Source organism: Xenopus laevis, chromosome 4L (genome assembly GCF_017654675.1).
Source record: "Xenopus laevis strain J_2021 chromosome 4L, Xenopus_laevis_v10.1, whole genome shotgun sequence".
In the NCBI taxonomy this organism is placed as follows: Eukaryota; Metazoa; Chordata; class Amphibia; order Anura; family Pipidae; genus Xenopus; species Xenopus laevis.
In genome coordinates, this window is record NC_054377.1 from 70,261,630 (window position 1) to 70,279,547 (window position 17,918).

General features: G+C 40.0%; 1 protein-coding gene across 8 annotated transcripts in view; it reads left to right on the forward strand.

The window, feature by feature from the left end:
• ndrg4.L (NDRG family member 4 L homeolog) overlaps positions 1 to 17,918 on the forward strand; it is a 52,252-nt gene that overhangs the window by 19,001 nt on the left and 15,333 nt on the right. For 6 of the 8 annotated variants that reach the window (NM_001092941.1, XM_018256759.2, XM_018256756.2 and 3 more), the window contains 1 exon segment: positions 15,937 to 16,042. In NM_001092941.1, the coding sequence (NP_001086410.1) occupies positions 15,937 to 16,042 (106 nt within the window). 8 annotated transcript variants of the gene reach the window in all.

Sequence of the window (17,918 nt, forward strand, 5' to 3'; positions counted from 1 at the left end):
GTTGGTTATATGAAAGAATAACAGTGCGCCCTCTGTTGGTTATATGAAAGAATAACAGTGACTGCAATATCACACAGCGCCATCAGTTGGTTATATGAAAGAATAACAGTGACTGCAATATCACACAGTGCCCTCTGTTGGTTATATGAAAGAATAACAGTGACTGCAATATCACACAGTGCCCTCTGTTGGTTATACGAAAGATTAACAGTGATGGCAATATCAAACAGCACCCTCTGCGCATGGTAGTGGGACAATGCACACAGTAATCCGTCTGGCAATTCTCTGTCACCATCAACTTTGCAAAGAAGTCCGGTTGATCGCTGGGGGGTCGCTTTGGCAGAATGTGTGCTGCTGGGAGACAGGGCTGTAGTTGTGTCTAGGCTTATACTAGAGTCAATAAGTTTTCCCAGTTTTCGTAGGTAAAATTAGGTACCTCGGCTTATACTCGGGTCGGCTTATACTCGAGTATATACGGTAGATATGCTCTGCACAACAATGAACTGGAAACTTTACACTGAAAAGGTACAGTCAGTTCATGTCAAATCTGAAGGTGACTAAGGTGGCTTTATTTTAATAGCACAAGTATAGGGAATGTATTTTTTTTTTTTAATAATACAGTTTTTGCATGTTCTTAAATGTGTTTTAAAAGGGTGGAATTGTTTTCTATCATGTAATTATTTCAAAATTTCGTATTATGTCAGTGTTTTCCTTTTTCCGATTAGCTTCGTTCTCACACTTTTCTAGTTAAATCTGTTAGCAGTATTGTAAAGACTATAGCACACATAGAGACTCGTTTTATTAAAATTGGTGTAATAACATGGCAAAAATCTAATCTAGAATGTATTTGAGTTTTTAAAACTTGATATTTGTTAAAATAAATAATCTTGAAAAGTCTAAGGAACAACTCCACCATCTAAAACCTTTGGAGGTGCTATTGAAATCCCAGAGAAGTGCATGTTCAGCATTTAAGCAAGCTTATTTTCAATACTTTTTTACTAGCATCTTACAGCCTCTTTGAAAATGAATGCATCAATGCAATTTTAGTTTGTGACTTTTTATGCAGAAAAAAAATCTAATAAAAAATGAATACATTTCCCTCTTAGTGTTTTGTCTTGGCAGCAAAATAAAGACACTGTTGCAAATAGCTTCCAGTTATAGTTAAAGGGATTCTGTCATGCTTTTTATTGTATAATTTGTATTACTAAATTACACTGAGTACATTGCAAGTAATTAATTTTACCATTTACCATTTTATTCTTGAACCAATAAATATTTTTTTTTAGTTGTAATATTGGTGTGAAGGCAGCCATCTCAGTTCACTGTGCCTGGTCATGTGCTTTCAGAAAAAGCCAGCATTTTATGATGGAACTGCTTTTAGTTAAAGAAGAACTACCCCCCCTAATGTGGGAAGCTTCTTCCACTCCCCCTCCCTGCCTCTGCCCCGCATAGTGCATCATTGAAAATTGTGAACCACGAAACTGTGCAGAGTATTGCAGCAGAGCTCAACGGCGCCATATTCCACGTCTTTGGATCCTCTTCCCTTTGGCCATTTACGGAGTTTCTGGCGCATGCACAGTTGATGCTGTCCTGGCACAGGACTGCGCATGTGTTATATATCTCTGTGACGGCGTTCCCTTCTGGCAGAAAACCAAGATGTGGAATATGGTGACCTTGAGCTCCGCTGCACTACTCTGCACAGAAACGTGAGTTTCAAAATTAGGTGCATAAGAAGGGAGGGGGCAATATGGGGGTTAGTGGAAGGGGCTTTTCACATTAGTGGGGTTTAGTTCTCCTTTAAAATATTGTTTCTCCTAATCCTTGTAATTGAAGGAGGTGCAACTTGGATTAGCCAGATTTTCACTATTGAGTTGTTCTCACATTTCTAGGTTGGTCATGGGAGCATTTTTGGCAATACAGGTGTCAGGGAGGGGTTATCCTGTTACCTTCCCATTGTTCTGATGATGGGTTGCTGGGGGCGAAAGAGAGGGGGTGTAGCAGTATTCAGTTACTGAGTTTTATCAGAGCACAAGTCACTTTACTGAGGGCATCTGAAAAGCAACATGTCTAGCCCCATGTCAGATTTCAAAATGAATATTAAAAAATCTGTTTGATCTTTTGAATGGATTTCGATACAGGATTCTGCTGGAAGAGCACAATTAACTGATGCATTTTGTAAAAACATGTTTTCCCATGACAAAATTCCTTTAACTGAAATCATTTGACTTTGAAGTGATAGTTGCCTTTGTGTACCAGAAACACTATAAAGTCTGCTTTGTATAATGTAAAAGATAATTTTGCAATGTTATTTCTGGTGACAAAACAACATGGTTGCCATTGCCCTAAATCACCTTTAGGTGTAGAAACAATAACACCATAAGGGTAGACCATAAGGATGCCATTTAATAATGTAATATTTTCACCTTCAATTAATTAAATATATTACAAATGCACAAGATGTCAGGGCCGCTCCTGCCATGAGGCAAGGTGAGAACCTTGCCTCAGGCGGCAGAGAGCAGCCAGTTAGTGGAAATTTTTAACCCGGAAATTCGGCTCTGCTAGTGCAGAGAGAGCTATTGCGCTCAATGCACTAGCGATGCTGCCCCCCTAGACCTGCTCCAACGATGATTTTTAAATGCAGAGTGGGAGGGAGGCGGCATCTGGTCTGCTTCTGCAGACAGCAGCCCCAGAATCACCGCTGCAAGATGTATAGGTCATTATAAGCCTCCCCTCTCTGCCTATTATAAATACAGCCCTGCCATTTGTAGTCAGCACCATATCATTGTGTTGTACACACTTCATTCTGTTGTGCCAAGACCTGCACCTATCCGTGCTAAGTACAAGGCAAGGTACAAAGAACATGGCAGTTTGTGTCTGCTTTTTAAACTTTGCACTCTACCCCTAAATGATCCCTCTGTATCTATTTAATTTTATGTTTATAAATGCAAAGCTGGGAAATGAATCTACTACTATTGTAGCAAACTGAAACAGTTTACAGAGTTGACAACCTGGCTTACTTATCTAATGTACTGAGAAACGCCAGAGGGGCAAATTAAGCAAATTCATTCTATTCTGTATCTATATACAAACCCTTTCTGCACTATACTTTTACAACTAAAACCTGACACTCTTTCCTCTTTAGGCTGCTGAAATAAGCATATAGCTACTGGCCTTGGTGTTGGTGCAGAGATCGGCTTGAATGCCAACATGAACAGTATGTTAAGCATTGGTGGAACTTCGAATCTAATTTTATTGAATCTTTTCTCTGTTTTATGAAATAAGGCAGTCATGTCTCTGGTGTGCAGAATTAGGACAAAAAGAAACAGAAACTGTACTTAAACATAAATACATTTTAAAGGAATTCAGTCATTATTTCTATGGTTTACTTTTTATATCTAAATTACACTGTTTGCATTGTTTACATTTTTAGCTGTAATATTGGTGTACATTGTGCCTGATTCTGAGTTTTAAGAAGGAGCCATCACTTCAGGATGGAACTGCTTTGAGACAGCAATTGTTTCTAACCTTCCTACTGTACTTCAATACCCAAGTTGTGCTCCACAACCCCACCTAGTGGTAGAGAAAGCACCCAAGCAATGCAAATAAATCCTTCTGGTTAGCGGCCCATTGTTCTGTAAGCTGCTGGGAGGGGGTGATATCACTCCAACTTGCAGTGCAGCAGTAAAGAGTGACTGAAGTTTATCAGAGCACCTGGGAAACGAATATCATGTCTAGTCCAATGCCAAATTTCCAAATAAAAAAATATTTTGCTCTTTTAAAAAAATGGATATCAGTGCAGAATTCTGCTGGAGCAGCACTATTGTAACTGATACGTTTTGTAAAACACATGTTTTTCCATGACATTATCGCTTTAAAGGAACAGTAACACCAAAAAATTTAACTAAAATAATTAAATGACTATGAAGATTTTCATTCACCCAGGTCATGGTATATCTAGTATAGGTAAATCTAAAAACAACTGGACTTGCTGAGTAATCAATGAAGACGTTTCACTACTCATCCGAGCGGCTTCTTCAGTTCAACTGACTGGTGTGGCATATAAACTCTTCCACTAATCCAATCAAATTGTAACTGTTCAAAGAGGTGACATCTGAAGAAATTCACAGAGGTGTAGATTCTGTAAAGTTACTGTGATAGGATTATCCAATGTGTCATGCAACTCCTAGATACAGGTGTTACTTGTGAGAGTTGCATGAATGGATGTGTGAAGTGTTCTGAATCCGCCGGGGTACAGATGTTAGAACAGCATTGTATGTAGCAGACAGGTGGTGTCGAAGGCCCCCGCCTCTGTTCAGGGATGGTTTCTCCACCTTGGCATGAATCGCCTCTTTCACGCCTTGTTCAAACCAGCGATCTTCTTTATCCAAAATTTGGACCTTGCTATCTTCGAAGGAGTGTCCCTTGTCTTTTAGGTGTAGAAAGACAGCTGAGTCTTGCCCTGTAGAGTTCGCCCTCCTATGCTGAGCCATTTGCTTGTTGAGCAGTTGTTTTGTCTCCCCAATGTATAGATCAGTGCACTCCTCGCTACACTGGACTCCGTATACCACATTGCTTTGTTTTTCTTTTGGTGTTGGATCCTTTGGGTGTACCTGTTTTTGTCTCAGTGTGTTGCTAGGTTTGAAAAACACAGGGACGTGGTGTTTGTTGAAAATCCTCCTGAGTTTCTCCGACACTCCAGCTACATATGGGATGACTATGTTTCGCCTACTATGTGCCTATGGGTGGTTATATTATTGGTGTTCCTGTTGGGCTTGGTTGCTGCTGTTTTGACAAAGGCCCAGTCTGGGTAGCCACATGCTTTCAAAGTTCCTCTAAGATGTTTTTGCTCTTTGTCTTTGGACTCTGTATCAGTTGCCACACATTCTGCCCTGTGGTGCAGAGTTCTAATGACACCCAGTTTGTGTTCCAGCGGATGGTGGGAATCAAACAACAGATATTGATCCGTATGAGTGGGTTTCCTGTACCCCCCTCTTGGATGCATATCAAACAGTCCAAAAAGGCGAGTTTGTTCTCGTGGACATCTTCCCTTGTGAACTTGATGTTATTGTCCACTGAGTTAATGTGTTCTGTAAAGGCCACCACTTCATTGGATCTGATTTTAACCGAAGTGTCATCCACATACCTGAACCAGTGACTCGGTGTAGTTCCCTGGAATGTAAGTAAGGCCCTCCTTTCCACTTCCTCCATGTACAAGTTAGCTACAATGGGAGAGACTGGAGAACCCTATTTCTGTCTATAAAAAAGGTTCTTGTACTTGAAGTATGTGGTGTTACGGCATAAATCTAGCAACAAACAAACTTGGCTGGGACTGAGCTTCGTTCTGCTGCTGAGGGTGTTATCTTGTTGCAGTCGATTTCTTACAGTCTCAATTGCTTCTGTCGTAGGTATACATGTGAACAAAGAAGTGACATCATATGACACCATTGTTTCTTCTGCCTCTAGTGTAACGCTGTGAATCTTGGTTACAAACTCTTTGGCATTCTGGATATGATGCACTGTATTGCCTACCAACGGTGCTAAGATGTTAGCCAAGAATTTTGCAATGCTGTATGTCACTGAATTTATGCTGCTGACAATGGGTCTTAGTGGGGCTCCTTCTTTGTGTATCTTGGGGAGTCCGTATAAGCATGGTGTGGCTTCTCTGGGATACAGGCGGTGGTATAAAACTCGATCAATGGCTTTCTCCTTTTCAAGTTGTTGTAGGCAACCTATAACCTTTTTCTTGTAACCGCTGGTTGGGTCTTTCCTTAAGTGTTCATATGTATTGCTATCACTGAATAGAGTGGTTATCTTGCAGTCGTAGTCAGTTGTGTTGAGCACAACTGTGCATCGCCTTTTATCTGCTGGCAGGATAGTGATATTCGGGTCCTTACTCAGAGAACTGAGCGCTCTCCTCTCTTGTCTAGTAAGGTTAGAGGGAGGCGTTCTGGCACTTGACAAAGCAGCTGACACTTTTAGCCGGAGTTGTTCCGCTTCTTCCTTTTTCAAGTGATTATTTTTGATAGCAGATTCTGTGGCTGCGATGAGTGGCATTGCCATTGGATTAGTGGAAGAGTTTATATGCCGAGAACTTCCCACACCAGTCAGTTGAACTGAAGAAGCTGCTCGGATGAGTAGTGAAACGTCTTCATTAATTACTCACCAAGTCTAGTTGTTTTGGGGTTTTTTTTAGATTTTTTATAGATTTACCCATACTAGATAAAGTAATTAAAGTATAATGCAGGGCCGGAACTAGGGGTAGGCAGAGTAGGCACGTGCCTAGGGCGCAAAGCTGGGGGGGCGCCAGGCACGCACCTCCTCTGTCGCCTACCCCCAGTCCGGTGCCCGACTCTGTGTGGTCTTTACCTCTTCTTGCACTCCTGCGCATGCGCCCGAATATTTGTCGGCAATTTGCGCATGCGCACATTCGCGCATGCGCAGAAGCCATGCGCACTTGGGCTAAGCCGGCAACGCGTCTGCCGGCTTGCCTTGGGCGCGGCCGGCCCTGGTATAATGTACTGTGTCCCTGAACTGATACAACAGGTTTGTTTACTTTAGCAACACTACTATGGTTTATAAAAACTGTGTAGCCATGGGACAGCAGTTCCAAGCACAGGTTACATAGCAGATAACAGATGCTCTCTGTAGAATCTCATTGTATTCTATTACAGAGCTTATCTGTTATCTGCTAAGTAGCCTGTGCCTTTTCTCCTTTTTTTTAGCTTTTTTAGCCTATTTATATAAACTATAAGAGTCTTTCTAAAGCAAACACATAACTTTTATATCACAAAACGAGGATGTCATACAAAAAAGTCAGCTGGCACAGACAGGTATTGGAACCATGAAAATTCCTTGGTTGGCTACATATGCCCCTCTTACTTTCAGATGGACTGACCAGTCGTTGGATGTTCCGGATTGGTGCCTGCCTAATGTGATGTGTTGTTGACCAGTCCATATGTAGGTTTTAAGATCTGATCAGTATTGTATAATTCAGACTAATCCACACTTACACAGAGTACTAGCAAACAACCAATTACATTTTGAGAGAGCATTTAAAAAAACACACTCTCTCTCTGGCATGAATCACAAGTCTCACATGCAAATTACATAATTTACGTTTATTTGACTCCTTGACCCGATACATAACAGTAGACTGCTTCTCATTGATAGAACCCAGGACATCACAAGCAGGTCTACAATAAGGGAAGGATGAAGAATAATAAAGAAGGGAAAGGGCTAACATTATTAAAAACTACTACTATTCAAATAGGGCATTTGAAGTATTGTTCATTACTACAGATTGCTGGATTCAAAATAATGATTCATTGTGCATATACTGTGCCCTTGTAGACAGTTGCCCATTACGTATATATAGAGACAAGTTTCCTAATTAATGAATCCACTTAACCTTTAATCTAAATAATGGTTTGCTCTGGTTGGCTGTTGTCTTAATTTGTTAAATGGGTAAATAACATAATGATAGAAGGCCCCTTAGAGAAATAATGTTTAAGACAGGTAAGAAAGTCCTTACCTACTTATAGACATATATACAGTAGACGAGTATATAGACAGAATTAAAATTAATTCTAGTTTTAAATGGAGTAATATATTAACAGGGGCAGCCGGGCAGGCACTTACTGGCCTTATTGGTTACTTTGGTTCAGTAGAGCTGGAGCAGACCTTACTCTTGTTATATTATTACAGTTTACTGACCTATAATAATAATAATAAAAAAAAACAGTCCATCTATATCAATCTCACTTAGAAACTGGAAGTGCCCACGTGTTTGCAGAATTTTGTTTCTGTTTTAAAAAAAGCACCATTTTGGCTTTCTGTGTAAAATTCATTAGGGGATCAAAACATGCTAATTAATATACTTTTTCAATTATACATTAATACCAAGCTATCCATGGGCAGTATCCATGCAGTGAGAACTGTCAGGTTATTTATGGACACATACAGCAAATCATTGTTCTCAGGCAAAAATGCATACTGTGTCCTGCCACAGTATTTAAACCTATAGTGGAAAAATGCTATAATAATAGAAGCACTTATGATAAAGTCATTATACTGTGCTATACCAGTGGGCACATGACACACTACAATTTCATAATAAAGCACAATATACACAGTTAGCTTGATACATATTTGTTATATCTGTGCACTAAAAGTAAATGCACTGTGATCTATCATGATATAGAATGAACTGGACCTGTGTGAAAAAGGAGGCTAAGGTTAATCAGGATGCTGAGCTAATAATGAGTGAGACCCAGCTACTGTGTTACAGCTAGATTCCTGCCTGCATGACTGGCTTTACACCCAGGAAACACTTATGGACTCTGTTTTACTGTGTATAAATATGTAAGTATGGATATATATTTGTCCTAAACAGAGTCGGACATACTCCGGGATCTTAACATGTATATTTTGTCTAATTTTATTATAGCATAGTTTTACATATAGCTACAGACTGATCTACTAGATGCAACATAAAAAAATAAAAAGGTAACTTAAATATTGGCAGAAACAATTAAGTTGTAATAAAGGTATTAAAGGACAAGTCAACCCCAAAATAAACATTTGCTTAATAAAAGAAACCATAATTTTAAGCAACTTTGCAATATACATTCATTACTAAATATCTATGGTTTTTTAAGTTATTTGTATATGTATTGCTATTGAAAGCTTTGTTTGTCTGTCCCTTTCTGTTCTCTGCACTGGTGGCTCCGACTGTTGAAACAATGGAAGACAAACTATAACAGACCTGGTTTTCCTGGGAACTAAGACTTTTGCAACTTTTTTTAAAAAGTAACGACCAAGAGTTAAGCAAATGCTGCTTTCAATAGCAAATGTTTTTACAAATAACTTTAAAAGCACTGAACATTTTTAATAAATGTATATTGGAAAGTGCTTAGAATTAGGTTCTTTTATTAGGAACATTTTTATATTGGGGTTGTCCTTTAAGTCTAAAGAAGAAATAACTGTGAACTGAGATTTATCAAATAGTTTAGTAACACATACCACCCATTTAGAAGTCTCATGTGACCACACACAACATTCCATGGGTTACTGACCACCTCTGTGCTGGTTAGTAGGGAGCAGGTCAGTGCAGTAGCGCTGCTGTTTGCTTTGGTCCCAATTTGTGTTCATTAACCCTCTTTGCACTCTTCTGCACAACTAAATGCTGTATAAAAATGCTACTAAAAGAGAAGAAGAAATGCATACACTAGATGGAAATTATCTTAATAAAGCAGCCAATGCCCTTGTGAGGATAATTTTGGTATTGATGATCTGGGGGAATTCGTATGGTGTATAGATGTGCAGCGTGTACACAGGCAATGGGTGGGGAAACCATATGGGAATGGCTGAGTGCTATTGATTTTACAGGAGAAAATCTAGGATGTGCAAATTTTATGGGGTGTGCAAGCCAAAGAGGAGGGCAACACAGTGCTCACCCAATTGCACAGCTGCAGCCTCTGCAGTAAAAGGAAGGAGGGGGAGACAAGAGGCGGGGTGGGTTTGCTTTATAAAGCCTGTGGCACTGCACAGCAAAACTGAATGTTGCACTCTCTTCCTATCACTCCATCCTTCTACTTCTGCCTGAGTGTTCCTGCCTGCCATAGAACCTGAGCCACTGTGACATAACTTGCCACATACTACGATGCCGGAGTGCTGGGATGGGGTGAGTGATAGATTAAGGCCTAGGTTCCTTTATAGTATCAGAGGGAAAAAAACACCTTTGTTTGCTATATTTGCTGGTATAGTACATTTACGTGTTATACCTCCTGTATGAGCTCCAAATATCATGGTACACATAATATCAGATGTCAGTTGTAGAAGGGCTCTGAGAGGTTTGATTTTGATTGGAATCTGTTAGAACTGCTTTTCTTCTCCCACATTAGGGGCATAAAGTAGTAATGTTAATATGGAAAATGGGAATGGTGGTGGTGAAAGTTCCTCTAATCTGTACACAGGAATGTTAATCCCACCATACCTCTCCACCTAAAATGGCTGCATTGTGTTGTGGCTCACAGTATTTTAGGGACATGAAGATTGTTCCCAACACACAGAGTCCCAAGGTCATAGAACATTCACAATGTCACTGGTCAGAAAGAGAGGAGATGTGCAGCTGTATGGAATAATGTGTGAAGATAATGGTATACATCACACGCCTGTGTGACATATCCTTTCACTTTTCACTCAACGCTGGTAATTTGAATAACTATATAATACTCAGTATACCTTCATCTAGACATAATAAAGTGTAAGTCTGTATTTTTCTGTATATAAAGAAAAAACATCCATAGAAAGCAAAGTCTGCATAAAGGTTTCTTTTAATGGAACACCCTCATTTCTGATCAAGGGTGCCTTAGGCATGAAAGTGTTTTAACCTAGTTTAATTGCATTTCTATCAGAAGCAATAAATAAAAGTGTGACAGTGGTGTACCAGTACTGATATTGTTAACCAGCATCTGGCTTTTATAAGAGGTTAAAGAGTGTTTTTAAGGCTTCAACCAAGGGAGGGGATAATTAAATACTGTACAATTCTACCTGTCATTGCAAATGTAAGGAATGCTCAGCATTTTCTGGCCAGAGCAGGGTTAATTAATACTCTGCAGCTCCCTGTGACTGCAGGGTTAAGGAAAGCTCTGAAGGTTACCGACCCATATAGTTCTGGAAAGCTCTGCAGGGCTGTCTCCAGGGAAGGAATTTGCCTGTGCTATGAGGGCTGTGTCATATGGTTAATATTACGCATATTGCTGTTATAGGGGGAAATAACTGAATGCCCTTGTGCATACATTACATGTTTTACCAACATCACTGTATGGTTTTGCACGGAGAAGGTGTGTGTCCATTTGGAAAGAGATTGTTTTTAAAATGTGAACTTTAGGTTATTTTTCAAGCCAAGCTTTAGCAGTATACCTAAGGGACATTGTGTTGGATTGTGAGTATTAGAAGGTTATCTGGTAACGTGACCTTCATCCATCAGACTCTGGTGTATTTGTTCATTCATTTCTAAGTACCTGTTCTGGTCCCACTGCTGTCATCCATTGCAAAGCAGTGAGGATGGGTTTGACGAGATACTTCCTCACAAACAGCTATGCGTTGCTAAAGCTATATTAACTGCAGCTACTGACAGCTAAGTGGTTCTATTACAATGCATAAAAGGCATTATCTTTCATAAGTCTTTATTTAATCAGTCATGGACTGTAGTATAGGGTCAAAATAGCAGCTTGCAGAAGAATGAAAACTTGCACTACCCCAATAATCAAGGGCAGGGCTGTGACTTTCATGCATTTAATCTTGAGTGAATTCCACATTCAATAGCACATACTGTAACAGATAAGAACTGCAGGTCCCTATAAGAACTGAAATGCAAAGTGAATTTGAACAAAAGGTTAAAAAAAGTCATACATATAAGGAGTGCTGTAGTGATGTGCAGGTATAGCCAATATCTGCGGGGTTGAGCAGGTTCAAGTCACAATGTAGGACTGCCCACATTAGTTCAGAAACACTGGGGATGCACAGGAGATACAATAGTTTAAATTTAAATACTTTAAATTTCCCGTGCGCCAATCCCCATTGCTGTGGTCCCGATAATGAAAATTTGAGCAAATAAAAGGGAGGGGACAAGGGCGATGAACAACAGTGGGCCTAGGGGTGCCTGCTATGTAAATCCAGTCCTGTTTAGGTGGGTCAATCTTTTGGTATTGTCTATCTATCTATCTGTCTATCAATCTACCTTCCTACACATAGAAAGAATACAGGGTCAAACTGGCCCACAAAAGAACTTGAAGAAAACCCAGTGGGTCCTGGTCCTGTTGGGCCCCAATGATCCAAGCACATGGGCAGGCAATGTGGTGCAGCAGAGGAGCCTCAGGGGGCAGAATATATCGATAATATATATGGCAGTAGTTGTAGCAGTGGCCCCTAAGCTGGGGAAGGGGGGGTTGACCAGAGTGGTGGGCTCTTTGCTCGTACAGCAGGCCCCACCTCCCTCAGTATGACACTGAAACAATACTTATATATATATTTATGTGGTGGGATCATTTATGATAAATGAATGTTTCTTATATGGAATCTATTATCCAGAATGCTTGGGACCTCGGGTTTTCCAGATAAGGGGTTTCTCTGAGATTTGGATTAATTATACTAAAATCATTTAAACATTAAATAAACCCTATAGGAAAATGTATTGCCAATAATAATGATTTATGCTATCTTAGTTAAAGAGTTGTTCACCTCTATTTGTGTCTTAAATATTTACCTTTTTGTTAAGCAGCTCTCCAGTATGGAACTTCCTCAACTATCTGGCTACTAGGGTCCAAATTACCCTAGCAACCATGCAGTGGTATGAATAAGAGACAGAATATCATTAGGATATGGCCTAAATAAAGATATTGTATCAACAATAAAATTGTAGGCTTACAAAGTAAAAGGCTAATAAAAACTATAAATAATGAATACAAATTTAAAAACAATTTTTCATTCTATAACATGCGAATGCTAATATGAAAGTGAACTAACCATTTAAGATCAAGTCCAAGATACTGTTTGATTACTACAGAGAAAAAGGAAATAAAAAAAAATAGAATTGCTAAAAATGGAAAAATGGATAATGGCCTTCATGTAATTTGGAGCTTCCTGTATATCATGCTTCTGTATAAGAGATCCCGTACAGGTACCATATCTCAGATAACTAGTGTAGTCAATAATTCTCTTTTATCTGTTCTCTCACTAGAACAGACAAATTGTTCTGGCTTACAATTAATAGTATAGCATATAGTTATTATAGTTAATATTTCATAAAAAAATTCTCTAGCATTGCTTGTTAGCGAAATGTCGTTAACTTACTTACGCTTACATCAGTTTAAATTTAGTGGTTGTATAAAGGTCATATGTATGTATTTATTAGTGATGTTCGTGAAAATGCTGGAAGAGGACACTTTTTATTAAAATTGTCCAAGGAAGCAAAATGAAGTGTAAATAAGATATATTTAACAGTTGCAACTTGTAAACATATCCCCCACTTTAAATATGACAAAACGACAGTGTCTTGACTTTTTTGGAATACAGGATATGATGTCACTGACATAATAATGTCGAATGCAGCTTCATTGTATTAATTGGCCAGTCAGAACCTGATTCTGTGAAAAAGGTTAACGAATTGAAATGTTCATAAAATAGCGGATTTCTGATCATTCGCCTGAGCAAAATTTGCCTGGCGAAACCCATCGAAAGTTCTCCAGCGGCAAGGTAACTCGCTAGACAAATGTGTTACTTGGATTTTTGTAAATAGGCAATGTTGCTCTGAATTGTCTTTTTAGCAAAAATTTGGCACAAAAACACAATTCGCTCTTTAGTAAATGTGCCCCTTACCATAATTCTGAGCTTTCTAGATAATGGATCCCATACCTGCATAGCTTGTATAATTTATAAATAACAATGTTTGAATTTCAAAATAATCCTGATTAACCAGTGTCTGATTCAGAAAATGCATGATATTTAACGGTAACATAAAGAACATTATGTAGTTTGGCTGCCATTTTTATTTAACTCTTGATCTATTAGGAGAGTCCTATAGGCTGGGCACCAAGTAATGCTAGTGTTCTGATCCCAGTGTAAGATCGTTCATCAGCTGGGAGAGGCAGACAGGCCTATAGCTTGCAGGGTTAAAAGGTAATGCTCAAATGAATAGACAAATCACTGGTGCACTGCCCATTCACTGCATAAAAAGATGACATTTATGACCTCATGTCTCAGTCAATAACAGAATACTGTGCTGTCCAGAAGGTCTTGGGTCTTACTCACCATGCAGCTAAGTGAGGTTTCCATGCTTGGCTTGAACCATTAGAAAAAAACAATTAGCACTTCTGATTGTTGTGTCTGTATTCTCCCCCTCTCTGTGTCAGTAACCTTGAGAAGGGCACAAAGCGAGCCTGACAGTTGGGGAACCAAGATACGTGCTCAGAATCTGTTTCCTACAATGCAGCTTTGTCATCTTAGCAATAAAGGCGAGAAAGAAGATGGCATTACCGATACGTACATTTGTCAAATATATGAGCTTGGAGGTAGGGTGTACATAAACAATTTGGCTCTCTGCTGCATAATTGTTTAATCATCATATATGGCCCAGCAGTATCTTACAAACTAAACTAGCTGGAAAATGATCTGTAGGGGAAGGGAGAGAATATGTTGTTTGTGAAAATATTTTGAAATCAAACAAGCAATAAGAGCAAAGGGAAGTGACAAACCATTGGATAGATTGCAATATTTTTGCAAACTATGTGAATATTTTCAACAATTAATACCATTCCATGTCACTTATCAGAAAAACAAGATAACATGATGGAAATGAATTGACAGTAAACACTCAGGGTCTCAGTCCTCTGTATCATTGCTGGATCTACAATTACAAGATGTGCAACAGACTGCATCCTAGATATACTCCCACTCAGCTATTTCTGTAATGATATACCAGCTCAGAACTCACTTCTCTAAGAGCAGTAATTATTGCATCAGACATTAACAACATATACTCTATGTACTTGTCCCAGTAAGTTAGTATCCAGTAATACAAACTCCACTCAAATAGTGCTCTGATCAAATTTGAACCCAAGATCAGTACTCTGCAAGGCAAAAATGCTAGCCAGGGTCTGGATAGTGTGTAAAATGCTTTACACCTGCTCTTATTAGGCATTAGATATAAAATTCCAGACTGCCTTTCATCCCTATTGGGTCTCCTATTGTGTGAGTTATTAACAACAAGTAAGGAGGGGCATCTCAGGATATGTCCATGTACCACCAATGTGCTGCCCCACTAGTGTGTTGTGGTGGCAGGTGCTGCATGCATTGCAAACACAAAAGGTTGCAGCTCTTTCCATTCAAGGAGTGCAGTAATGAAAACAGTATGGGGGCTTCAGCCATATGGGTGTGTGATTTCTCTTAAACTGCACATAGGGGTATATTGTAAGGAAGACAACTCACCTTCTGCAAGATGGGGCCTCCTCGTGGTTCTTCCTGGGCGCAGCTCTGTGACGTCAATGCCAGCACCGGATTGGACGCCAGCACAAAAAAAGCCTGCGCAAGAACGCCAGCGTCATCACATCCACTTTTGGCACCAAAGGAGGACTATTTAAGACGCCAGAACACTCTAGTCTTTGCCCTGTTATAGGTTCTACCTTTGTGTGTTCCTGGGTGCGCTTCCTAGTATTCTTGATCCTGTATTTGACCCTTGCCTGATAACGTTAATTGAACCTTCGCTGCCTGTACCGACCCATTTGCCTGATATTGACTATTCTTCTGCCTTATCCCTATCTGTACCTTGAACTGGTGAACTGGTGCTTCCTCCTTGGTCCGCTACTCCTGGCTGACCCTTCGGGCTCCTGACATATATTTACCAAAGAGTGAAGTTAGAGATCACCACAATCCACTAGTGTGAAATTCCGCCACTCTCCATTCATTTCTATGGGATTTTTAAAAGAGTATTTATCAATGGGTGAAAGTGAAAGTTCGAGTTCAAAATCTCATAGAAATTAATGGAGAGTGGCGGAATTTCATCCTAGTGGACTGTGGTGATCTCTAACTTCACTCTTTGATAAATATACCCCATAGTGTTAAAAAATGTACGAAATGTCTAATGTCTATGCTATAGACTCTCCCTCCTGCTGCCACTGTAACCCGTTCTAAGGGAACCCAGATACAAAGTTTAAAACTTTATTTAATAAATAGATAGGAGAATCGCTGCCTCAGTCTGGGACTAAAGGCATTCATAATCATAGACTAGCAATGATAGCATAGTGACTACTCAGAGAGCTACAGATGACTGGGCAGTGCTCTTTTTATATTGAAAATACGTGCAGTTCTACATTCACAAATCCTACTTTACCACTACACTACACAGCCTCACTCCTTTCCTCTCTCTATGTTTCTTAGGAACATGACATTGAAACCCCATATGGAATGCTACATGTGGTTATTCGAGGGACTCCAAAGGGCAATCGTCCTGCGATTCTTACCTACCATGACGTGGGGCTGAACCGTAAGTAGAATGACTACTTTATCTATACCTAACAAATGTTATTCAATTATCTGCACTCATATCTGTGGTTGTTTTTCTAAATTGGCAAAAAAAAGGCAAAAATTGGCATTTGCGCAGGACCTGTCAGGGCAAGGTGTTCCTTCATCCTGCCTTTTAATCTTCAATAACTTTTAAATGATACATCCTTGAAATGGCAGGCCCCAGCAGGAATTGAACTTTCTGTTGAGAAATCTGTGAGGAGTGTTTCTGTTTAAAAATCACTAGATTGCAAGGTTTTGCTTCCTGCACTGAGAACATGATAGAGCACACACCTATTAAAACAGAAGCAGGAAGCCGGCAGTGTTATGGTCCGTCCAAACCCGCAGACGAGTAGACCTGTGGTTCCCACTGGTATTGGCCAGCCCGCACATCATTAGACTCAAACCCTGATCTGTTTTACACTCCTTAAGGTGGCCATAGACGTAACAATTACGATCTATCTTGGAAAAGATCTTTCCGAGAAAGATTGTTCGTTTCAATACACACGTGTAGAGCAGAATCGTCAGATATACAGATAGATATATTATTTTTTATTATTAACATGTATTTATATAGCGCCAACATATTGCGTAGCACTGTAAAGTAAATGTGTTTATACAACTACATCACATGAATTACATATATAGGATATATGGAGTAACAAACATCACAATCAATACAGGTACAAAGAGGTGAGGAAGGCCCTATGCATAGGCATACAGTCTAAAGGGAAGGGAGTAATACACAAGGTGTGGGAGTGGGCAAAATCGAAGTAAGTGGGTGAGAAATGTGGTACTGTATGTGGTGTTGCGTTTGGTAGTTAAGCAGAGTGAGGGTAGGCTTCTCGAAAGAAGTGCGTTTTCAGAGATTTTTTGAAAGCAGAAAGGTTGGGAGAAAGTCGGACAGACCGTGGGAGAGAGTTCCAGAGGAGGGGTGCAGCCCTTCCAAAGTCTTGAATGCGAGCATGTGAGGAGGTAATGAGAGAAGAGTTGAGTAGCAGGTCAGTAGAGGAGCGTAGTAAGCGAGTGGGTGAGTATATAGAGATGAGTTCAGAGATGTAGGGTGGAGCAGAGTTGTGAAGTGCTTTGAAAGTCAGTGTCATTAATTTGAATTTGATTCTGAAAGGTAACGGAAGCCATTGCAGGGATTGACAGAATGGTGAGGCAGAGGAGGAGCGGTTGCTGAGGTGTATGAGCTTCGCAGCAGTGTTCATTATGGACTGGAGAGGTGACAGTCTCTGGAGGGGGAGGCCAATTAAAAGAGAGTTGCAGTAGTCTAGACGTGATATGATGAGAGAGTGAATAAGAATTTTGGCAGCGTCTTGGGTGATAAATGATCGTATTTTGGATATGTTCCTTAGGTGGAAGTGCCAAAACAGATTCTGTATTATATGTTCCTACCGCACACTCGCCTTTCCTCTCACTGCGTTGGTGGTGCTGGTTTCTCCGTTGACCCCGGCCAGGTCCCTTAGCAACAGCAAACAAGAAACGGATCCGCACACACGCTATGATCAGCAGTTGGGGGGACACCCCTCTTTATTATATCACCTCGTGATCAACGTTTCGGGGGGATAAACCTCCCTTCATCCTTAGGTGGAAGTGACATGATTTAATAAGTGACTGGATATGAGGAGTGAATGACAGGGCAGAATCTAGGATAACCCCAAGGCACCGGGCCTGGGGAGAGGGGGTGATAGTGGAATTGTTAACTATGATGGATACTTCGGGGATGCTACTGGTGTTAATTGGAGGAAAGAGAACCATTTCAGTTTTAGAGAGGTTTAATTTAAGGTAGCGTTGCGACATCCAGGTAGAGATAGCGGACAGGCAGGAGGAGACGCGAGTTAGGAGTTCTGGGT